The 25910-nt window shown below is 42.0% G+C and overlaps 1 protein-coding gene across 11 annotated transcripts in view; it reads right to left on the bottom strand.

Annotated features, from left to right (window-relative positions):
- The window catches only part of cast (calpastatin), a 194597-nt gene that overhangs the window by 33438 nt on the left and 135249 nt on the right, over positions 1–25910 (bottom strand). For 10 of the 11 annotated variants that reach the window (XM_069891956.1, XM_069891995.1, XM_069891947.1 and 7 more), the window contains 8 exons: positions 19276–19401; positions 17227–17268; positions 10005–10130; positions 7894–7983; positions 6128–6223; positions 5690–5740; positions 4692–4817; positions 390–449 (listed from right to left, as the gene is read on the bottom strand). In XM_069891956.1, coding sequence (XP_069748057.1) covers positions 390–449; positions 4692–4817; positions 5690–5740; positions 6128–6223; positions 7894–7983; positions 10005–10130; positions 17227–17268; positions 19276–19401 — 717 coding nt within the window. The remainder of the gene's footprint in view (positions 1–389; positions 450–4691; positions 4818–5689; positions 5741–6127; positions 6224–7893; positions 7984–10004; positions 10131–17226; positions 17269–19275; positions 19402–25910) is intronic. The other variant, XM_069891984.1, reaches the window with a different exon arrangement.

Genomic DNA, 25910 nt, shown 5'->3' with positions numbered 1-25910 from the left:
ACAATCCCTGCTTGTTCATACGTTCTGTCTAAATATCTTTAAATGTTGTTGTCATATTTGCTTCCCCTCTCAGAACATTCCAGCTATCTAAAATGTCTCAAAATCCTCCTTAAACATTCTCCCAAGAACATTGAGTACTATAGAACAAACACAGGCCACACAGCCTTCTACTCCGTGCTAAATTCAAATTCTGCCTAGCCCCACTGGGCTGGATCCAGAGCACATCCCTCCATACACCTCCCATACATGTACCTATCCAAAATACTCAAAGAAAATCCTTTTAAACATTGCCAGTTTTTTTCCTCCACCCTTTATAAGTGAAATCATAACCCACGAACCTGACTGCACTTTCAAAAATGCTCATATTTGATAAATGTTTTATCATTTACCTTAGGACCACCTTGACTTGCACACACGGAAGTAACTGTTGAAGGTTTCAGCGGGGGATCCTGTACAAAAAATGAAAAGGCCGTTTCTAGTGATGTTTCCTTTTCAATTATCCTGTCGCTCTGCCAGCAGACTAAAAGAGGAGACTAAGCATCTACTCATGATTTTTGGCAGAGGACAGATTGGAGCACTAATCCAGTGCCATGAAGATCACACATACAAATTCTCATTGGTGCATCAAGGATGTGTTCATTCGCAATTCCCATGTAAAATCACAGGAGAATTTAATTAGTCAATGCCCTTGTTCATGTGAAGCATGCCACTAATGTAGATTTGTGTTATTGCCAGCATTTTGCAATTGTAAATTATGTCATATCTAAAGTTCTTAAAGGGCAGGCATTTAAAATATTTTTTTAGGCATACAGCATGGTAACAGGCCACTTCATCCCATGAGCCTGAGCCACCCATTTACTCCCCCAAAACCTACACCCCTGGTACGTTTTAAAGGGTGGAAGGAATCTGGAGCTACTGGGAAAACCCATGCAGATACAGGGACAATGTACAAACTCCTTACAGACAACATGGGAGTTAAACCTTGGTCCCAATTCATGACGCCGTTAAGGTGTGCTAACCGCTGCACTAACTGTGCCTCAGAACAATAAGGCACAGAAAAAGGCCCTTTGGCCCAACTTGTCCATGGCAAAGCTGAGTCCTGCTCTTTGGCTGCACCCACGTAGACAGAGCGTGGAAGCAAGACTCTCATTTCACAGACTGTGATCTCTGGAGTTGTTGTCCGGGGATAGAAGGGATGGATAGAAGGAATGGTCAGATCATCTGGGATCACACTGATGGAAAACAGGGAGGAAATGGCCACAGAGGCATCCCCTTGAAGAGACTGTCCTAGTCCATTGGAGCAGTGTCCTCAATTGCAAATGGACCTCACTGGTTCTGGCTAGCCTGGCTAGAGGAGAGGTCTTGTTCACAGATACCTGTTTGCTCAATGATCATTTACACAAACAGTGGCATGCATTCACCAGAGGCATGCTTCCTCTCCTAAACTTATTATGAGAGCCTTTCAATAAAAAACCAGGTTGAAATACCACACAGCTGCCCCATCCATATAAACTCTGGAGTCCTAAAAAAATCTTGAGTAGAGAAGACTCTGGAGATGAAAAACAGGCCACATTATTGCTCCAGACGGCACAGATAACCAGCTAAGGTACCAATTCCATGAGGGATAACAGGCTTCTACAAAATACATTGCACATACACAAACCCTGATATATGCCTGTAACAATCCCTGCTTGTTCATACGTTCTGTCTAAATGTCTTTAAATGTTGTTTTCATATTTGCTTCCCCTCTCAGAACATTCCAGGTATCTAAAATGTCTCAAAATCCTCCTTAAACATTCTCCCTAGAACATTGAGTACTATAGAACAAACACAGGCCATACGGCCTTCTACTCCGTGCTAAATTCAAATTCTGCCTAGCCCCACTGGGCTGGATCCAGAGCACATCCCTCCATACACCTCCCATACATGTACCTATCCAAAATACTCAAAGAAAATCCTTTTAAATATTGCCAGTTTTTCCCCCCGCCCCTTATAAATGAAACCATAACCCACGAACCTGACTGCACTTTCAAAAATGCTCATATTTGATAAATGCTTTATCATTTATTGACTTGCGCACATGGAAGTAGCTGTTGAAGCTTTCAGCGGGGGATCCTGTACAAAAAAAGAAAAGGCCATTTCTAGTGATGTTTCGTTTTTAGTTGTCCTGTCGCTCTGTCAGTCTTGCTGGCTGCTGGCAGCAGACGAAAAGAGGAGACTAAGCATCTACTCATGATTTTTGGCAGAGGACTGATTGGAGCACTAATCCATGAAGTTCACTCACATTGATTCTTTCTTTCTAGTATGGGAGCACCAATGCCACTGAGCATTACCCTGCAAAAGGTAATAGGCACAGCCCAGGACATCACATGCAAAACCCTCCCTACCATTGAGTAAATTTACATGGGATGCTGCCACTGGAGAGCATTAAGGATCCACACCTCCCTGGACACGCTGTATTCTTGTTTCTTCCATCAGGAAAGAGATATAGGTGCCACAAGTCTCATATCACCAGGTTCAGGTGCAGTACTCTATCAGACTCTTAAACATCACTCAATCAGAGACTCATTTAAGGACACTTTCTTTGTCTATTATTTATTATTGACTAATTATTTTCTGTATTACACTCTTTGTTTGCACTTCCTTCATGTTTACATTTATTTCTTTTGTAAATGTATATTTTCTTGAGTACAAATTTTTTTTTGCACTACTAACAAGTAGAAATTCTGCTTTTCGAACAGAAAAAATAATCTCAGGGTTATATGCGATGTCCTCTGACAATAAATCTGAATTTTATCTGCCACTCACCAGCCCATGACTAAATACTGTCCAGATCTTGGTCAATGCAGGCATAGGCAGCTTCAGTGGCTGAGGACTTAATAAGGAAATTGTCCATTGTACAAACATCAGTGCACATCCCACATTTGACCTTACAATGAAAGGAAGGAAATTGATTGAGCAGCTGAATGCAATACCATGAGGAACTTTTCCAGTACATGGAAGTGGAATGTGAAACTGCTGACCCTAAAAGTCAAAGAGGATGTAAAGGAGTACTCTAGTTCAGAGAACCATGAAAACCTTCTTTGACTCCCCAGTGACCTCGTGGGAAGCAACCAAGGGGAACATTAAGAGGTGTTTTTTTTAAAAATCCTCAGTGGTGTTCAGATAGCTAGATGGAGGCCTTGGGAACTGAGCTTTCTCCAGAAGGACCTCCAGCAACTCTTCCTTCTGCAGTTGAGAGGGGTGGATGTAAGGGAGGAACTCTGAAAGGTGAAGAGCCGGCAAGAGCAACCCAACGTTGCCCTCATCCTGGTGACCATCTTTGTGTATGGTTGCATCAGGCTGTGTGTGGAATCAAAGTACGAAAGCACCAAGTGTGCTGAGTGCTGAGGTTCTACCTGTCCCAGGTGTTACAAAGGATGGGCCTGGCCCCATTACAGTGCAATGTCACAGTCAGCTGGACTTCACCACACCACCTATTCTTGGTGAAAATGTTTTTCCAGTATGTCCTGCAGATACTGAAAGATGAGGACTCCATGGATCTGGTGGGATTGTTTCCTGAGCAGACAGTCCAGGTCATCTAGTGGAATGCCTCTGACAATCAGGCACCAGGACTTGGCCTGGCTGGCAGTGAGAGGAGCCTTCCCAGTCAGATCCTTCCTGTATGACCAGAACATCCCTCTTCCTGCAGGTTGACTCAAAATGACAGCAGTGGAGTGGAGACAATTGCCCACCTCTTTGCTAAGTGTGTGTGGAGAGGAATGCAAGTGTCTTGACATGGTTCATCCCCAGTATTAGCATGACAGTGGGCTCTCTGATCCAGAGGCTAGACATCCAGAACTGCTGGAAGACTATCAACTCAGTGAAAGATGCACTTTGGCCTGCCTGAAACCTGTTGGCCTTTCAGCAAATGAAGGTATTGGTGAAGGAATGCTGCCAACTGGTCCACTCCTGGCTGCAGGAGTACATGCTGAGGGGTGCAGCCAACACCAGGGCATTGTGGGGAAGGACCACCGTCTAGAGTCTCCTCATTACCTAGCATTGAGGGGCTGAGACGGAGGAGAAGTACCTCAAACACCAGAAGAGGGAGAAGTGACAATGTACCACAGTTGTAGTAATGGTGTTAATAAAATTGAAGGTAACAATACACAGTGATGGGAATGTATGGTTATGAAAGGGTGGGAATGGACTCTGTACAGTTTTCCTCTTGTAAATAATTTGTGAATAAAGACTTTTTTTGGATAAAAAAAAATCTTGTTGGCCTCCATTTGGCTGCATCATTGTATGACATCAAACTTCCAAAACATATTCTCTACCCTGATCTCCATTACGGCAAGTTATCCAGATGAGAGAAAATACTCCAAGGAGCCTCCTTGAAAATATGCAACATCTTCACTAACTCATGAAAATCCATGGCCAAAGATAGTTTAAACCAATGGAGAAAGATACAAGATGCCACAGTCTATCTGAAAGGAGCACAGGAAGTCCATGTATAATTCAATCAATCCATCACTTCAAGATTCGCCAGTCTTATGTAGGGAAGAGTGTATGGATTCAACAAGTGATCCTTCAAACATTCCAGAACCTACAGTCCAAGTAGTTAAATTAAAACATTCAGGATCTGGGAGAACTAATAGATGATTTAAAAAAAATACAAGTCTTCATTCTTTACTTTAAAATAAGAGCCATACCTTTTTCTGCAGGGAGGGAGGTTCTGAAAATTCTGCTGTTGTAAATGAGCATTTTGTAATTGGAGCAGCAGAGCTCTTGTCAAAGTCTGCTGACAGAGACTCCAGGACATCACTCTCGCTCATCACCTGTAACAATAGAATCAGTGTTGCAGACCAGCTGAAAGATGGCTCAAAACACACGAATGGACATGATAGGGACCTGTGCTAATCCCATATCTGAACATGCTTCTGATTCATTCAATTCAACTCTAACTAATGTTTCAAGAAAAGACTGCCTCCGATATTTAGAATCATAAAGGGAACCAATGTTCCACCCATGTAGCAGATTTAATAAGCTTTTAACATCTGTACAAGTGTATATATATATATAAAGAGATACAATTTTCTCCAAATTGTAATGCACTCCATTTAATTACTACATTGTATTGCTTTTTAATGCATAGAAAGCAAAGTAATTTTCCAAAGTTGTAATAAAACAGGGAATGCTAACTAATCAGTTCATAAGGCAGTTAGTTCATCTGCATTATTGACAGTTAACACTCTCCATAGATGATCATGACTTGCTGAATGGTGTTAGCATTTTCAAGTTTTTTTTATTATAGAAGGGAGGGGTATCTCATCTTATCAGTACTACAACTGTTCCGGATACTTTCACACTGCTCTCATTCTCTTGCCCATCACTGTGAAGGATGAAAGAGATGTCAACCATTTCTGTTTCTGTGAAAAACCTAACTGGACTATTACTGCTGGTCCATATTCAGTCAATTGTTAGCTAGGGTGATAGGAAGCTGTCTGGGAGTGAGAATTTTAAAAATCCACCATTATGGCTTAATAATGGCACTCAAGCCAACTGTGCTCCTAATCTGTTGGGGCAGCAAGACTACTTTGAAAGCTTTGATGGCTGACATGCAGAGGTTGCAAGGACCACTTCCCAAAGAACTTCAGAAGAAAGCACTCCTTTAAGAAAAATAAATAAGTAGTTTAATTTTCACCATTACCTTTTGTTTTGCTGGTGGAGTAGTGATGGAAAGGGGGCATTTGCTTTTATCCTGTTGCAAATAAACAGACAGAATTAAGTCTTTCTTGGGTGCATCAGAATTATTTCGGATTGATAGCAGATTGTAAAGCAGCACTAAATTTGATCCAGCGAGTCAGGTTCCATCAAAGCACAATAGTACGGTTATCCACTAGAAAAGCAGGATTGATCAAAGATTTTGGTTTTAATTATTCAGCAACATTTCTTTTGTAATTCCATTAGGTTCCTTGTCATATGTGACTCCAGGATCATTATTACTATTGTGAGAGAATTTCACATCTGCTCTTTGGAAAGTAAACCATTATAGATTTTTTTTTATATGTACTTTATGAGGTCAGATTATAAAATAGCAAGTTATTGAAACAATTATTCCTATTCTCAAAATGGTGGATTGACTGACCTTAGCATCAGGCTGCTCTGTAAATCGGTAATCGGGTGGTATTGTGTGCTCATGCTCTCCCTCTCGTTCGCCCTTCTTCTTAGTTACATCTAATTCCTGAAATCATAGAACCATAGAACATTACAGCACAGAAACAGACCTCTTCGGTCCTTCCAGTCTGTGCCAAACCATTTTTTTTTTTGCCCAGTTCCATCGACCTGCATCCTCCTTGCCTCTCCCATCCACATACCTGTCCAAATTCCTCTTAAGTGTTAATGAGCCAGCATTTACCACCTCAGCTGGGAGCTTCAGAGAAACACGAGAAACAAAATAATCCAAGCTAAATTTGGATCCATACAATGATTCGATATCCATTTCCTGTGCTTCACTGAAGTGATTGAAGGAAAGATATGAATCAAGCTAACCCATGGAGGTAACAAAGTTACTTGTCAAAGGCATTGACAGAAAATGTCTGAATCCTTACTTCGATGCCAGGCTGAAATGTCCCAAACTAAAACATTGTGTTGATCCCATCATCTTTGGTTCCTCTCAGGAACTCTGTTACCTTGACACGAGATCTCCTTTATCTGCCTGACACCTATCTAACCACAAATCCGACTGCTCATAACCCAGTGGGATGTTTGATCCCAGGGGAGCTTTGCCTCATATATCTGCACCCAAGCGACATATTTCTAAAATAGCTTTTGATTTTGCTCCTTCATCCTATTCGATGTTTTCATTATAATCCTTGTGGTGCAATACACCAACAGCAAAGTACTTCTACAATTACATTAAAATAGAAAAACATTGCAAGAAACTTCATTATATCATCACAGAAAGTTGCACACTATTATGGAAGGCAACACGAAAACAAATCTGATGCTTCACATTGTTGTTACCTGTCAAATGACTGTTGCATCGAGCATGGGGATTGGAGAGAGGTGTAGGTAGAATAATGTTAACAATTTTTTTTTAGTGTACCTTGACTGTAGCAATGGGACTTTTTGTCACTGGCCTGCTTGCTGAAAATGCCCATTATACCCAAAGCTCAATGCATTACGGATGATGGTGGGAGTATTGGATAGGATTAGCGACAGATATCTGGGAGATATGAATGGATGAATTAGGATCAGAGGTGGCCAATCAAAAGGAAAAACTCAGAACAATGGAACTCGTATTTGGATGGAGTGTACAATTGGGACAAAGGCAGAGCATTGGAATAGTTTGGGTGGGAATTCGCAGATTAAAGACTCGGAGGTTTGAAGTCGAGGGATTTCGGAGGCAAGTCATGGGATTATGTCATTGACCAGGGAGACAGAAGGGTGATGGAGCAGGAGGAGATGCAGAGTGAGGCATGCTGGATTATAGTTCAGTCGCTGGCCCATTTGGTTAATATTCCAACCCAGTGCTGCTCTCAGAACACCACATTGTCGCAAAATTGCCCAACAATAAATGCTTGCAGGACCACATGATCCACGTTCCTCATTTGTGCTCCAAAAGGATGTAATGGGGAACTATGACATGACAACTCTATTAAGGGTGCAAGTTTGATTTATGTTCAGAAATGACATGCTGAATTTCTGGAATGACAGCAAACATCATAATTGTGATAACTATTGTTTCCCAAAGCGATTAGCAGATTTTTCATTACATAATTGATAAAAAGAGTCAACTGAATTTCAAGACTATAATGCTAAAACAATACTTTCATTAAGAACACGAGAATGAAAAGTTGCAGAAGAAATTTTGGGCAAATATAAAGTACCAAGGACAACTTTTATTTGTACCTTTACTGCAGGGCCAGTATACTTGGGAGTAGAGTCATCTGGTGCTGTTGATGGAAGGGTTTCTGCTAGAAGGTCGAATGCATCTTTACCCTTTGAAAATAAAAAAAAATGCATTGGTGTAAACAATCCAAACTTTATGAATATTTAAACTGTAATTTGAAGCTTACACTTCTTGGACAGTGGCCTTGACAGAAGTGAACCAAAATAATGATCACTTTGACAAATATAAAATCTGATTTTGAGATTTAGTTTGCTTCGTGCATGTTGAATAGCGTAATGCAAGTAAAGAAATCATGATTTTAACAGTGTTTATGTGCACATCTTACTTCTGGAAAGTTGAGTTGGAATTACTCTCGAGGCCCTGGTTTGGTTCAAGAGTGAAATAATTTTACTGAATTTAGGAATGAGCTGTGGGGACACTGGAAGCACAGGCAGCAATGCTACAGATAGATTTTTGCAAGGACATCTGAAAGGAGACGATGAAACATCTTCATATGCTAAATCAGCTTCTTTACATAATTCTTCCCCGTCATTGACAGCTGCTATTAAATTTCAGTTTTACTCTAAACCCCACTCATCTTATCATCAGTTTGACTTGCAGAAACAGGGGCAACCTGTGAAGCTTGCAGAGGTGCTTTGGCAATAAAAAAAAATGCAACAGTAATTTAGCATTCATACGTATTAACAAATTGAGAATTCCAGATCCATTTCTACCAACCATTGGATCTTAAGTATGATATACAGAATCATACAAGGCCTCAGGCAGAAGCAGACATTCTCATCACCAGACTGTAAAACTGCTCATGTACTTCAAAGATATCAAATGCATATTTTTTGCCTTTTATTAGCGGCCCGTTGATTTGAGTTGGAAGTGTTGACTTTTTCCTCACAACACTGCTGGGGCTGTTTATTAATTGAAACCCAACCACACTAATTCAGCTAATTATTAGTCCATTGCTCATTACACTCCCTCCGTTGATTCTGCACAGAGGCACAAATGGAAAGTGGAGAGTTTCACTGCTGAGTTGTACCAAACAAAGAGGGGGGCACAGTAAATATGGCATCATTTACTCTCTATTCTGCACATGAATTGGGAGCGAAAGTGCAACAAAACCAAGAGAATGTTGCTTCTGTTAATTTTTGCCCCAATTAATTGTTAATGGGAGAAAATTAATTAAAAGCAATATCAAGAATTAATTGAAAATAATCTGACAAGAAGAATAATTAATAAAACATTGTTTCTCTAATTCTCATAATAAATAAAACCACACACATTTAAAACTAAATGATTGAGGTTGGTAATGTACAACCTTTGGGGAAGTTCTGAGTTTGTGCAATCATAATAAATGGGGAGTAGAAAATCAGTATTCTGCTTAACAACAACTGATAATGACTTCTACTGAAGTTGAAATAAATATTGGGCAGTCTACAGAAGGCACCAATTCCTGACACCATCACATAAAGTCCCTTACAATTCACAGAAACTCAGCAGGTCATTCAGTAGCCAGAAAAAGTAAAAGGCAGTCAACAATTTTGGCCTGAGCTGGTGGGTGTGGGTATACAGGTACATACATATATAGTGGTGGCAGGGAAAGGTTGAGCAGGTGGAACGATAATCAGACATGCAATCCACCAGAGAGTTTTTCAGCGCCATAAAGTCAGTTAATGGTCCTTCTAAATCAGGATGCTCCCCCTTGCTGTTATCTGACAGGTTGAGCCTGATCAAAGACCAGGAAGGACTGAAAAAATGCTGGGCTCAATACTTCTCAATAGACCGTCCACAGATGATCCTGATGTCTTACGGCAGACCCTTCAGCAGCCGGTCCTGGATGACCTAGACCTGTCTTCCTCTACTGATGAGATCAATAAAGTGATCTTGCAGATGAATTCAAATAAAGAAACAGGGCAGGATGGTATTCCTGCTGAGATCTACAAAGCTCTAAGCTTAAATGCATTACAGGTGTTCCAAGACATCCTGGAAGATATACAGTACATGTATATACACACACACACACACACACACACACACATTACATAGGTATAAATATATATATAAACAATACAAAGTCAGAGACCTGATTTGATCACCAATTACTTTACAAGATTCGTACCTCTTTCTGCTTGGAGGGAGGTACAGGAGCATAAGATGTTGCAGCTGAGCATTTTGAAATTGGAGCTGGAGATGCTTGGACAAAGTCTTTTGACAGAGAATCTAGGACATCATGTTCTGTCATAGTCTGTAGGAACAGATTTCAGATTTATTGCCAGAGAACATACATGACATTACAGACAACCCTGAGATTCTTTTCTTTGCAAGCCAAGCAGAATTGCCACTTAGTGGTAGGGAAAAAAAACTGTACACAACGTACAATATAAACAAATAAAGAAATGTAAACAGAAAACAAATGTAAACAAACTGACTGTGCAATACAAAGAGAATTTTTTTAAAATCAATAAAGTGCACAAAAGTCCTTAAATGAGTCCCTGATTGAGTTTGTTGTTGAGGAGTCTGATGGAGGAGAGGAAGCAGCTGTTCCTGAACCTGGTGGTGTGAGTGTTGTGGCATCTATACCTCCTTCCTAATGGTAGCAGCGAGAACGGATTCTGTACTGGGTGGTGTGGGTCTTTGATGATTGCTGCTGCTCTCTGATGGCAGCGTTCCCTGTAGCTGTTCTTGATAGTGGGAGGGTTTTACTTGTGATGTCTTGGGCTGTGTCCACTACCTTTTGGAGGGCTTTCTGCTCAGGGGTATTGGTGTCCCACAACAGACCGTGGTGCAGCCGGTCAACAAACTTTCCACTACACATCTGTAGAAATTTTTGCCAGGGTTTATGGTGTCACACCCAACCTCCGCAAAATCCTGAAGAAGTAGAGACACTGATGTGTTTTCTTCACGATGCCATAGTGACTCCCAAGAACTTAAATTTGCTCACCCTCTCCATCTCTGATCCCTAATGATCACTAGATTGTATTACCTCTAGCTTTCCCTTCCTGAAGTCAACAATCAGCTCCTTAGTTTTGGTGACATTGAGTGCAAGGTTGTTGTTGGTGCACCATTTAGCCAAGTTTTCAATCTCCCTCCTGTAAGCTGCCTCATCCCCTTTCTTTATACTGTGGTATCATCATCAAATGTGTAGATGGTGTTATTTCCATACCGCAGCCCTGTGGTGCTCCAATACTGATGGAGATTGTGGACATGTTCTTAGCAATCCTCACTGATTGTGGTCTGGAGGTGAGGAAATCCATGATCCAATTACACAGTGGGGTGTTAACTCCCAGGTCTTGGAGTTTGCTGATCCGTTTTGAGGGGATGATGCTGAAATCTAGTCGATAAAGAGAATCTTGATGAACAAATCTTTACTGCCCAAGTGTTCCAGAATTTTTTGTAGAGCCAGTTAGATGCCACCTGCCATAGACCTATTGCTATGATAGACGAACTGTAATGTATCTATGTCACTACTCAGACAGGAACTGATCTGCTTCATCACCAGCCTTTCAAAACACCATCACTATTGATGTAAGTGCTACTGATTGAAGGTCATTAAAGCAGGTTATTGCACTCTTCTTGGGCCCAAATTGATTGACATCTGTTTGAAACAGGTGGGTACAAAGCCATGCTGGAGTTAGATATTGAAGATAACCAAGAGTACATTGATAAGTTGGTCAACAGAGATTGTTAATAGTTGGCCAGGTCCTCTGTCCAGGCAAGTTGCTTTCTTTGGATTCACTCTCCTGAAGCATGCACATCATCCTCAGATATGGCAGGATAGATTCATCAGGTCAGTTTCTTACAGCATGGTAGAAACTCATTCAGCTATTTGAGCCAGTCATCTCCCTGAACATGCCCATCCTCTCAGACATTTCTATTCAACTTATTCTGCCAACTGGCCATCAACTCAGAGATTCTTCCACAGTCCACTTACACTGGGAACAATTTACAATACTCAATTACTGTACTTAGGAAAGTGGAAGAAAATCATGTTTCAGGAGGAAGTCGTAAGTTACAGAGAGAATGAGCAGGCAGCACCAGAGATCAGGGTCAAACATGGGTCCTTAGAGGCATGCGGCCACAACGTTAATTGTTGTTACTTGCGACTCCAATAATAATGAAATAAATAACATACTTTCCTCCAAATGGAACCCAGTTTTATTATATTTACAAAATCTGGAAACAGTGACTTGTAAAAAAAATATATTTTAAGTTTTAATATTCATTCTGATGGTTAAAGGGATAAAGAAATTAAAGGATAAACTTTGGATCATTCTGGAGATAGTCACACATAAAAGGCAAGAGACAGGTAATGGGTGACTATTAGGAGAGGGAAGGGGAGTTGGGGGTCAGTGCAGAGGACTTCTGTGGCCATTCCCCTCAACAATAAGTATATCATTTTAGATACCGTTGTGGGGGACAATCTATCAGGGATAAGTTGAACTGGTCAAATCTCTGGGACAGTGTCTGGTCCTTTGGCTATGAAGAGAAGGGGGAAAGAAGAGGTGGATTTATAGGTAAATAGATACGAGGTCGCGTGAACAAGATCAAAACTCCTGAATAGTATGTTGCCTCTCTTGGCCAGAGGGGAGGGGCAAAGGATTGGAAAATGGCAAATGTGATCACCTTATTTCAAAAAGGCAATGGAGAGAATCCTGGGAATTATAGAGCAGTAACTATTACAGCAGTGGTGTACAAACTAGTGATAAGGATTCTCAAGGACAGGATTTGCAAGCATTTGGAGAAGTGCAGTTTTCTCAGGGATAGTCAGTATGGCTTTGTGAGGTGAAGGTCATGCCTCACAGGCCTAATTTTGCAGAGGTAACATAAGATATTGATGAAGATATGAGGGAAGATGTGGTACATATGGATTTTATAAGGCATTTGACAAGGTCCCCCATGATTTGTGAGGTAATGTTACAGCTCTCTGTTGAAACTACATTTAGTGTATTGTGTTCAATTTTGGTCACCTCATTACAGGAAGGATGTGGAAGCTATGGAGAAGGAGCAGAGGAGACTTATCAGGATATTGCCTGGATTGGAAAATATGTCATATGAGGCAATCTTAGCAGAGTTAGGGCTTTTTATCTTTGGAGTAAAGAAGGATAAGACGTGACTTAATAGAAGTCTACAGGATTATCAGAAGCATAGACAGCCAGAATTTTTTTTTCCTGGGGTGGGAGTAGCAATCACCAGAGGACATGTGTACAGAGTGAAAGGAGAAAAGCTTAGGGGAGACATCAGGGTAAGTTTTTTTTTATATACAGAGCCTTGTGGGCACTTGGAATGCAATGCAGGGGTGGTGGTGAAGCCGAAGGACCTGTTCTGTGCTGTGTTGCTCCATCTTCTAAACCACTTGTGGTGCACTGAGTAAGCACAAACTCAGAAAAGACTGTACAACAGGCTTTATTCCAGTAAAAGTCTGAACACCAGTTCAAGCTTTGGTGGCTCCCCGTGTCAATGGGTCAGGAGGGGCCAGCTCAGGTTTATATTCAGCTCAGCTGATTGACAGCCGGCCAGGTGAAGTCAGCCCCTTAGGTGGTCTTCCAGCAGGTACAGAGAACGCCCCCTGCAGTAGGCTGGTGGTCATATCACCACACCACTTTAACACTCAAGTAACCACATGGACTCAGACTTGGCTACAGGCCAAGATGAAACGCTGGGACCTGAGGCTTCCATTTCCTACCATCCTCCTGGCCAAGGTACACATCTTGGTGGACAAACTTGATGAACTCCAAATCAGACTTCAACATCGGAGAGACATCAGGGAGTGCTGTGTGATGTGTCTTACGGAAACATGGCTAAACGCAGACATTCTGGACACGGCACGGCAATCCAAAGGCTACGCCCTTCATCGTGCTGATCGAACAGTGGCGTTTGTGAAACTATCAATTCATCATGGTGCAAGGACATGTCCTAGTCAGGGTCCCCCGACCTGGAACATCTGGCAATCAAGTGTCGCCCACTCTACCTGCCGAGGGAGTTCACCGCCATCATCCTGGTCGCAGTGTACATTCCACCCCAGACTAATATCAGGCTGGCACTGGAGGGACTGAGCACTGTGGTAAACAGCCATGAGACAGAACATCCTGATGCCTTCCCAATCATTGTGAGAAACATCAATCAGGCCAACCGGAAGAAGACTCTGACAACGCGTCACATATGAGACCAAGGGAACCAACACACTCGACCACCGATACCCACCATCATGAAAAACACATACCGAGCCATACCACGACCGTCCTTTGGCAAGTTTGATCACCTGGTTGCACTTTACTCCCAGTATACAAGCAGAGGTTGAAGACCACAGCACCAGTGGTGAAGACAGGAGCATCTGCAAGGCTGCTTTGAATCGGTGGACCAGAACACATTCAAGAACTCATCCATAGACTTGAATGGATATGCCACAGGTGTCACCAACTTCATTAAGACCCGCGTGGATGAGTGTATGCCCACACACAAATACCAGGTGGTCCCCAACCAGAAGCCCTGGATGAATCAGAGAATCTACAACCTACTGAGGGCATGAACAAGGGAGTTTAAGGCCAGAGATCAAGATGTTTACAAGAAGTCCAGGTACAACCTGTGGAAGGTCATCACCAAAGTAAAGTGGCAATTCCGGAGGGACAGCGACAGATACCCGCCAGCCATGGTAGGGAGTGCAGGCCATTACAACCTACAAAATGAGGGTGAACTATAGTTGGTGGTGATGCTTCATTACCCAATGAGCTGAACACCTTCTATGCCAATTTTAAGAACCACCAAAAGGTGCCTGCTAGAATCCCTGAAAAGACTGAGGACCCTGTGATATCTATCTTTGAAGGTGACATCAGAACATCATTCAAGAGGGCGAATCCTCGCAAGGCGTCAGGCCCTGACCCACATACCCGTTAGGGTACTGAAAATCTACACCAACCAACTAGCGAGAGTGTTCACAGATATTTTCAACCTTTCATTGAGGCAGTCATAGGTTCCCACCAGCTTCAAAATGGCATCAATCATCCCAGTACCCAAGAAGAGTAGCATGGGCTGTCTTAACGACTACCACCCAGTAGCATTAACTTCTACTGTAATGAAATGTTTCGAGGGGTTGGTCATGGTCAGAATGAACACATACCTAAGCAAAGATCTGGACTCACTGCAATTTGCCTATCGTCACAATTGCTCCATGTCAGATGCTGTATCATTTGCTCTCCACTCAGCTCTGGATCACCACAAAACAGCAGTTCGTACATACGGCTACTCTTCATTGACTACAGCTTGGCCTTCAACACCATTATTCCCTCAATGCTGGTCAAGAAGCTACAAACTCTGGGCCTCTGTACCCCTCTATGCAACTGGATCCTTCACTTTCTCATTGGAAGACCACAGTCAGTAAGAATTGGAAACAATGTCTCCTCCTCCTAGGTCCACCCCTAGGATGTGTGCTTATCCCACTGCCCTACTTATTATACGCCCACGTCTGTGTGGCCAGGCACAATTCCAATGCAATCTACAAGTTTGCTGATGACACTACAGTTTTCGGCAGAATCCCAAACGGTAATGGAGGGAGATAGATCAGCTCATTAAATGGTATAATGACAACAGCCTTGCACTTAATGTCAGCAAAACCAAGGAGATGATTGTGGAGTTCAGGAGGAAGTCAGGGGAACATGACCCAGTCCTCATCAAGGGCTCAGTAGTAGAGGGTCAGGAACTTCAAATTCCAGGCTGTCAACGTCTCCAAGGATTTGTTCTGGAGCCTCCATGTTGATACAATCACAAAAAAGGCTCACCAGTGGCTATACCTTGTGAGGTGTCTGAGGAGATTTGGTATGTCTTGTAAACTTCTACAGGTGTATCGTGGGGAATATTCAGGCTGTTGCATTACTGCCTGGTATGGAGGCGCTAACTCTCAGGACAAGAAAAACTCCAGACATCACGGGCTCCAGACGTCACTCCATCAAGGACATCTACATGAGACGGTGTCGTAAGAAAGGAGCCTCTATCCTCAAAGACTCCCACCATCCAGGCCATGCCCTCTTCACTTGGCTATCATTGGGGTAAAGCTAAGGAGCCTAAAGTTGAGCACTCAACAGCACAAGGACAGCTTCTTCCTCGCTGCCATCAGATTCCTGAATGATCAATGAACCAAAGACAAGGCCTTATTTTTCGTGCACTATTATTATTAATTTTTAATATATAGTAATATTGTAAGATGGTTATAATATGTTTGTATGATGATGCTGCCATAAAACACAGTCATGGCCTGTTCATGACAATAAATCCTGATTGTGAGTGGACTGGGTTTTAAGATGAGCTATGGCCTCTGTGTTTACTACAACAATATGCCCAACTGCCTAAGTTTGTTCTGAACCTCATATATTACATAAATGTGGAAGCTCCAATCCATAAAATAAAAACAAAACATCTGGAAATCCATAGCAGGTCAGGCAGCTATTCTGTGAGAGAAGCAGAGTGTACATTCCTTCCTGTCTCAGAAAACAAATTCACATTATACATAGACACAGAACAGTACCGGACATTACGGGCCCTTTGGCCTACAATATTGTGTTGACCTAGATAAACCTACTCTACATCAATCTAACCCAGTGGTTTTCAAAATGCCCCTCTTAACTCACATTCTGCCTTAAGTAATCCCTATGCCATAGGTGCTCTGTGATAGGTAGGGATTGTTGAAGGTGGTATGTAAGTGGGAAGGGAAGATTGAGAATCACTGGTCTAGACCCAATTGTCACTGAAATATTTTACGTTTCCTTTGGAGTTATGAAACCGTGCATGTAACAAATCAATTAGGGATGATTAAAACAGAAATTTTCAAACTTTTCCTTTTCACCCACATACCACCTTAAGCAATCCCTTACTAATCACAGAGCACCGATGGCATAAGGTGGAATGTGAGTTTGCGTGTGCCTATGAAACATTTAAATCTCCCTCTTGCACCAGCCTCTACCTCCATCCCGGAAATGCATTCTAAGCTCACACAACTCTACAAATCTCTGGTAAGGCCACACTTGTGTATTGTGTTTAGTTCTGGTCACTTCATACAGAAAGCGTACATGATAAATTGATAAATCTTCCTCTGATACCTCCCCTAAACTTTCCTCCACTCACCTTAAAGAGACACCCCCTGGTTTTGGCCATTGCCACTCTGCGAAGGTGCTGGCTGTCCAGCCCATCTATGCCTCTATATTTAGTCATCTCTCATCCACCATCTCGCCATAGGGAAAAAACCCAACCTCACTCCACCTTACACCAATATAAATGAAACACCATTGCTTTTGCTTTATGAATATAAACGAAACTTCAAGAAAAAATAAACTGAGCTACATCTTTTCTATTACCTTTGGTTTGTCTTTTGTATCTGTAGAAGGAGCCAGTTTATCCTATTTACAAAGAAAACACTGTTAGATTCTTATAATACAAAGCAACTCATAAAGCAGTAAGATAAATACAACAAAAGCATTCAAGTATCCTATAAAAACAGGGTGAACAACATTCATGTGGCAGAATTATTAGAGGGCAAGGGTGTACACAGATTTCGGCTTTAACTGTGAAGCAATTTGTAACTGTCAGCTTCATTGTGATTCATGATGGTCAAGAACATTCTTGCAAATAAATTACATAAGTAACTTCAACTTTTACAAAAAGACCACTGAATGCAGTAAAACCCATTACCTCAAATTCAAGCAACTGGCAAAAAAATAAATACATTTTAAAAATTAAAATAAATAAGCATAATTAAAACTTTAGATAAAAGTTTAAAATTGTTAAATGTTCTCTGAAGTAACACATAAACCTTTGGTGAAGATAAGAGCAAATATTCAGCCAGCGGAGTGGATTTGATGGGCTTTGCTCGCAGTAGCTGTTTGAATATAGTTGTGTGAAACAGTAATGGTGTCGTCCAGGATAAAGAGCTGGTTGATGCCCCTTGCTGTTGAAGGTGACTCACCTAAAGCATCTCCTTATCCTTGATTAGTAAGAGTCTATTAGTAAGAGTCTTTATCTCTTTGAGTACATTATTAAGTATATTAATGAGGCTTGATCAGTCTTGGAGGAGGGGAGCTTAATTATGATGGCAGCACAGTTAGTCATGCAGTTAGAGCAATGCTGTTACAGCGCCAGCGACTGGGGTTAGAATTTAAATTTAGAATTTTGTAAATTACGGGAATTACCTGAGTAAAGTGAACTTTACATAATTAAGGTCTGCAATACTGATTTTTTTTTCAAATCACTTTACATTTTGCATGGTCTTTAGTCTTTTAAACTGCTTATTCTTAATGAAGGTGTATTAGTTAGGCATGGAAAGAGGGAGTCTCAAGCAACCAAAAACTTGCTTAGCTGCCATCTACCAATCCCTGTAGGTGCCAGATATCAGGGGTTTTTACTGTATTCACATTACCAGTCTGCTTGTGTACTCCAAAGATATCAAATCCATATTTTTGCATTTTACTAGTGGCCTGTGATTGAAGTTGAAATTATTGACTTTATCTCACAACACCACAGGGATTGTTTCTTTATTGAAACCCAATTGTGCTGATTCAGTCAGTTCATTGTTCATTACTTCCTCCCTTCCACTGCTGAGTTGAAACAGAGAGAGAGAGAGAGAGAGAGCGAAAGGCACAGAAAATACACCATCATTTACTCTCTATTCTACACATCTCATCTACGAACTGGGAGTAAAAGTGTGACAAAACCAAGAGAATGTTGCTTCTATTAATTTTTGTACCAATAAAGGGTGAAAATTAATTGAAAACAACCTCAAGGAATTTGCATCAGATGAATATGAAACAAATCCTCCGACAAGAAGAATAAATAGTCAAACTTTGTTTCTCTAATTCTAATTTGTTTTAAAAATCGCTTAAAAACTAAATGATTGAGGTTGGTAATGCACAACCTTTGGGGAAATTCTGAGTTTGTTCCATCATAATAAATGGGGAGTAGAAAATCCTGCTTAACAATGACTGATAATGACTTCTAGTGAAGTTGAAATAAGTATTGGGAAGTCTACAGAAGGCACCCAATTCCTGACACCATCACACCTTACAATTCGCAGAAGTGCTGGAAAAACTCAGCAGGTCATGCAGCAGCCAGAAAAAAGGACAAGGTAGTTGATGTTTTGGGCATTAGCCCTTCTTCAGACATATACAGCTGAAAAAGGGCTGAGGCTTAAAAAGTCAACTGCCTATCGCTTTCCGTGGATGCTTCGTGACCTGCTAAGTTCCTCCAGCAACTTAGTGCATTGTACTAGTTCCCCACCATCCGTCCCGACACAAAGTCCTTTGCTGGTTTTTTTTGGTCAATGTCAAGCATTTGGGCCACATCTAATCAATCCGAATGCAAACTCAGAGACATGGTTTGACCACCCATTACTTTCATTCTCCAATTCGTACCTCTTTCTGCTTGGAGGGGGGTACAGGAGCATGAGATGTTGCAGCTGAGCATTTTGAAATTGGAGCTGGAGGTGTTTGGTCAAAGTCTTTTGACAGAGAATCCAGGACATCATGTTCCGTCATAGTCTGTGGGAACAATCCAGTCAATGTCAGCTTCTTATAGCATAGTAGGAACCCATTCAGCTATTTGAGTCAAAAATCAGCTCCCAGAACATTTCCAACCATCCCATGCTGTTCAACTTATTCTGCCGACTGACCATCAACTCAGAGATTCTCCCACAGTCCACTTACACTGGGAATAATCTACAAAATTGAATTACGCTACTTAGGAAAATGGGATAAAACTTGTGCTTTAGGAGGAAGTTATAAGTCACAGAGAGAATGGTCAGGCAGCACCAGAGATCAGCGTCAAACATGGGTCTTTAGAGCCGTGTGGCAGCAACATTAATTGTTACGTTACAAAGCCACTCCAATAATAGTGAAATAATAACATAATTTCCTCCAAATGGAACCCAATTTTATTATACTTACAAAATCTGGAAACAGAAAAAAAAATACTTTAATTTTTAAAATCATTTTGATGGTTAAAGGAATAAAGATAAAGGATGGACTTTGGATCATTCGGGAAGCAGAAGGGGTGATAAATGGAAGCTATAGGGAGACCGTCACTCTCAAAAGAAGTAGGTAACTGGGTGATTGTTAGGAGAGGGAAGAGGAATAGGCAGTCAGTGCAGAGAATCTCTTTATTTCGTTCCCCTCAACAATAAATACCATTATGGATACTGTTGGGAAGGACGGTCTACCAATGACAAGTTGTCATGTCCCTGGCACAGGGTCTGGCCATTCGGCTAATGAAGGGGGGAGAAGAGGAGAGTGATTGAGGATTTGATAGGCAAACACCCAACACCCAACCCCAACCCACCAATTTTCCCCTGCAACCGCTGCAACCGTGTCTGCCTGTCCCGCATCGGACTTGTCAGCCACCAACGAGCCTGCAGCTGACGTGGACATTTACCCCCTCCATAAATCTTCATCCGCAAAGCCAAGCCAAAGAAGAAGAGATGGGAGGTCCTGTGAACAAGATCAGACTCCCAGATGGTATGTTGTCTCCCAGCTGCCAGGATCAGGGATAACCACAGCACTCTGACATGGGAGGTGGACTAACCAGATATCGTGGAGACGTTGGTATGACTCAGATAGGATTATGGATGAGGTCCTGAGGAGGGGATATAGGAAGTTAGGAAAAAGTTAAAAAGCAGGACCTCAAGGGTGGTTATATTGGGATTGCTGCCAGTGTCATATGCCCAGTGAGGGTGGGAATAGAAAGTTGTGGCAGATAAATGGGTCTGCCTGAATGGTTAGGTTTGTGGTGGGGCAGCAGCACAAAGGACGGACTGCTCCTGAACTGGAAAGGGACTGATATCCTGATGGACAGGTTTACTTGAACCGTTGGGGAGGATTTAAACTGGTTTGGCAGGGGGTTGGGAACGAGAATATGAGTGCAGAGAATAGGGCAGAAGGTGGAAGGATGATGCCAAGTTCTGGGTAATGAACCTGGTCAGGTGAAATACCTCTCGGTAGGGGAGTCTTTTGTAGAAAGTGAGCACAACTCTCTGAGCTTTAGCACGGACAAGGATAAAAACAGACAAAATGGAAAAGTGTTTAATTGGAGAAGGACCAATTACAATGGGATGAGGCAAGAACCAGAGAGAGTAAATTGGGAACAGATGTTCATAGGAGAAAACACAGAAGACACGTGGAAGATGTTTAGGGACCACTTACACAGGGTCCTGGATAGATTTGTCCCACTGACACAGGGAAAATATGGTAGGAAAAAGGAACCATGGTTGAAAAAAAAAAGCAGGCTAGACAGCTAGTTAAGAAAAAAAAAGGAAGCATCCATTAGAAGAAGGAAGCCAAAAAAACATGAACATGAAAATTATACGGTAGCCAGGAAGGAACTTAAGGACAAGAAAGCTCGAAGGGAATATAAGGCCTTGGCAGGCAGGATTAAGGAAGCCCCGAAGGCGTTCTATGTATATTTGAACAGAAGGGTAACAAAAGTGACAGTAGGGTCTCTTAAAGAGGCAACATGTGCCTGAAGGCAGAGGAGGTTGGGAGGGTCCTAAATTAATATCTTGCTTCAGTATTCACCAGAGAAAAGGACCTTGGTCAAGAGGAGGTCAGATTAGAACAATCTTACGTGCCAAACCATGTTGAGATTAACAAAGAGGAAGAGCTGGATCTTCTTAAAAACATTAGAGGATTGTTAAGTCCCTGGGACCAGGTGAGATATACCCCAGGTTCTAAAGGAGGCAAGAGAAGAGATTGCTAGGGCATTGGCAATGACCTTTGAGCCCTCCTTGGTGACAGGGGAGGAGCCGAATTGTTAGAGAATGGCAAATATGGTTCCTTGTTTCAAAAAGGTAACAGACAGAATCCTGGGAATTATAGACCAGTGAGTGGGCAAACTATTGGAGAGGATTTTTAGGGACAGAATTTACAGAAATTTAGAGAAGTATGGTGTTCTCAACGATAGTCAGCCTAGCTTTGTGAGGTGAAGATCATGCCTCATGAGCTTAAATGAGTTTTTTTTGAGGAGGTAACAAAAGAAGGTAGGGTGGTAGATGTGGTGCATATAGATTTTATAAGACATTTGATGAGATCCTCTAAGGGAGTCTCATCCAGAAAGTCATGAGGCATGGAATCTTGATGTGTGTATTACGTGAAACGTGGAAGTCTGCAGACACTGTAATTGTAGTTAAAAACAGAGCAAATGCTGGAGGAATTCGGCCGTTCTCTCAGCATCCATAGGAGGTAAAGATATATTAACAATGTCTCGGGCCTGACATGTCTGATTAAAACCGGAGAGAAAGTGGGAAGAATGGGAGGGGGAGGAGTCCAGACCAACAAACAAAAGTGTTAATTGGTTTTTATAAGAGGAAAGATGAGAATTGATTTTGGCTCCGTGAAAAGAGACAGAGGGAAAATTGAATAGAGTGAGAGAGACAGATGAAGATGGCGATGTGGGCGGGGTTTAAATGGAAACCGGAGAAGTCTATGTTTATGCCTTCTGGCTTGGCGAGTGGCCAGACAGAAGATGAGGAGTTGTTCCTCCAATTTGCAGGTGGTTTCAGCTTGGCAGTGCATGAGACTGCCAGATTCAGAACTGGCTTGCTTGTAGAAAGCAGTGAGTAATAGCAGACAGGAAGTATTCTGTCTGGAGGACAGTGACTGGTAGAGTTCTGCAGGGATCTGTTTGTTCTGGGACCCCCCCCTACTCTTTGTGATTTTTTATAAATGGCCTGGATTGCTGCTCGTGTCCCAGATATCCTAAAGTGGGAGGGACAGGAGCCAGAGGTCGTGGTACATGTAGGTACCAATGACATAGGGAGAATTAGAGAAGCGGTCCTAAAAAGTGAGTACAGGCAGTTAGGTAGGGAGTTAAAAAGAAGGACCGCAAAGGGGGTAATCTCTGGATTACTCCCTGTGCCACGTGACAGTGTGAATAGAAATAGAATGAGGTGGAGGATTAACACATGGCTGAAGGGGTGGAGTAAGGGGCAGGGTTTTAAGTTTCTGGATAACTGGGACCTTTTTTGGGGGAGATGTGACCTGTACAGTAAGGACGGGTTACACTTAAATCCCAGGGGGACCAGAATCCTGGCAGAGGTATTTGCTAGGGCTACTCAGGATCCTTTAAACTAGAATGGTTGGGGGGAGGGAACAAAATAGTACAGAGCAGTAAGGAGAAGGTTAGAATGCAAACAAAGAAAGTTTGTAGTAAGTATTTGAATATGGATGAGCAGGTGATAGAGAAGGGAAATGCTCTGGGAGAAGATGAAGGGCAATTGGCAGGAAAAGTAAATAATGTTGTTCTTAAAGATGAGGGAAAACAGGGATTAAAAATTGGGAAATCCCTGAAATTCATATATTTTAATGCCAGGAGTATTGTAAAAAAGGTGCATGAGCTGAAGGTGTGGATTGATACTTGGAAGTATGATGTGGTAGCGATTAGTGAGACATGGTTGCAGGAGGGATGTGATTGGCAGCTGAATATCCCTGGGTTTCGTTGTTTTAGGTGTGATAGAGTCGGAGGAGCAAGAGGAGGTGGGGTTGCATTGCTTGTCAGGGAAAATATTACAGCGGTGCCTAGGAAGGATAGATTAGAGGGCACATCCACGGAGGCTATTTGGGTGGAACTGAGGAGTAGGAAAGGAGAGGTTACACTTGTAGGGGTGTATTATAGACCACCCGGAGGGGACCGAGACCTAGAGGAGCAAATCTGTAGGGAGATAGTAGATATTTGCGATAAGCACAGGGTTGTAATTATGGGAGATTTTAATTTTCCACATATAGATTGGGAAACACATTCTGTGAAAGGACTGGATGGGTTAGAGTTTGTGAAATGTGTGCAAGATAGTTTTTTACAACAATATGTAGAGGTGCCGACCAGAGAAGGAGCAGTGTTAGATCTACTGTTGGCAAATGGGATGGGTCAAGTGACGGAGGTTAGTGTTGGCGAGCACTTCGGGTCCAGTGATCATAATGCCATCAGCTTCAATGTCATTATGGAAAGAGAGAAATCAGGGCCAAGGATTGAGGTTTTTGATTGGGGAAAAGCTAGATTTGAGGAGATGCGAAAGGACTTGCAGGGTGTGCATTGGGACAATTTGTTTTATGGGCAGGATGTAGTAGAGAGATGGAAGTCTTTTAAAGATCAGCTTTTGAGAGTGCAAAAGCTTTATGTTCCTGTTAGGTTAAAAGGAGGGGCAAAAGGTTTGAGAGAGCCGTGGTTTTCAAGGAATATTGGAAACTTGGTTCGAAGAAAAAGGGAGGCGTACATTAGATATAAGAAGCATGGAGTTAAGGAGATGTTTGAAAGATACATTGAATGTAAGAGGAATCTTAAGAGAGGAATTAGGAAAGCTAAAAGAAGGTACGAGAAAACTATGGCAAGCAGGGTGAAAACTAATCCAAAAGAGTTCTACAAATATGTTAATGGTAAGAGAAAAGCTAGAGACAAAATTGGTCCCTTAGAAAATCAGAGCAGAAAACTGTGTGTGGAGCCTAGAGAAATGGGGGAGATATTGAACAGTTTCCTTTCTTCGGTATTCACTAAGGAGAAGGATATTGGGAGATGTGAGATAAAAAAAAAAGCAAATTGGGTAAATATGGGGAATATAGAGATTACAAAAGGTGTAGTTTTAAGGCTTTTGAAGAATATAAAGGTGGATAAGTCTCCGGGTCCAGACGGGATCTTCCCCAGGACATTGAGAGAAGTGAGGGAGGAAATAGCAGAGGCTCTGGCGGTAATTTTCCAAATGTCATTAGATATGGGGATAGTGCCGGAGGATTGGCGCATTGCACATGTGGTTCCGTTATTTAAAAAGGGTTCAAGGAGGAAGCCTGGCAACTATCGGCCTGTAAGTTTGACGTCTGTGGTAGGTAAATTAATGGAGAAAATTCTTAGAGATAGTACTTATAAACATCTGGATAGACAGGGTCTGATCAGGAGCACTCAACATGGATTTGTGGGAGGAAGGTCATGTTTGACCAATCTGATTGAATTTTTTGAAGAGGTGACTAGGAATGTGGATGAGGGTAGCGCAGTGGATGTTGTCTATATGGACTTCAGTAAGGCCTTCGATAAGGTACCACATGGAAGGTTAGTTAGGAAGGAGCAGTCTTTAGGTATAAATTTTAAGATAGTCAAATGGATTGAACATTGGCTGAAAGGGAGAGGCCAAAGGGTGGTAGTGGATAATTGTCTGTCAGGTTGGAGGCCGGTGACCAGTGGTGTGCCTCAAGGATCTGTATTGGGCCCATTGTTGTTCGTTATATACATTAATGATCTAGATGATGGGGTGGTGAATTGGATTAGTAAATATGCAGACGATACTAAGGGATAGACAGAATGTATGTGGATAGACTATTTCCGTTAAGAGGAGGAAAGATTAAAACAAGAGGACATGAGTTAAGAATTAAGGGGCAGAGGTTTAGAGGTAACATGAGGGGGAACTTCTTTACTCAGAGAATGGTAGCCGTGTGGAATGATCTTCCGGGAGAAATAGTGGCGGCGGAGTCAATTGTATTATTTAAGAAAAGGTTGGACAGGTATATGGATGAGAAGAAGATGGAGAGTTATGGGCATTGTGCAGGGAGGTGGGACTAGAAAGGGGTGTTTGGTTCGGTGCGGACTAGAAGGGCCTAATGGCCTGTTTCCGTCCTGTAATTGTTATATATGTTATATATAATGCTTGCCTTGGATGAAGATATAGAGGGATAGATCAGTAAGTTTGCGGATGATACAAAGATAAGATGTACAGATTGTTGAAGGTTGTTGTAAGTTACAACCCAATAAAGATAGGATGCAGAATTGGCCAGAAAAGCGGCAGATGGAATTCAATCCAGGTAAGTGGGAGATGAATTTTGGAAGGTCAAACTTGAAAGCAGAGTACAAAGTAGGATATTTAGCAGTGCAGAAGAACAGAGGGGTCTTGGAGTTCATATCCTTACATCTCTCAACGTTGCCACACAGGTAGATAGGGTAGTTAAGAAGGCCTCTGGTATGCTTAGTTGGGGAATTTAGTTCAGGAGTCATGAGGTAATGTTGCAGCTCTCTAAATCTCTGG

Source organism: Narcine bancroftii, chromosome 1 (assembly GCF_036971445.1).
Source record: "Narcine bancroftii isolate sNarBan1 chromosome 1, sNarBan1.hap1, whole genome shotgun sequence".
Lineage (NCBI taxonomy): Eukaryota > Metazoa > Chordata > Chondrichthyes > Torpediniformes > Narcinidae > Narcine > Narcine bancroftii.
Note: the sequence above shows the minus strand (reverse complement) of the source record. Positions and strands in the feature narration are given on the sequence as shown.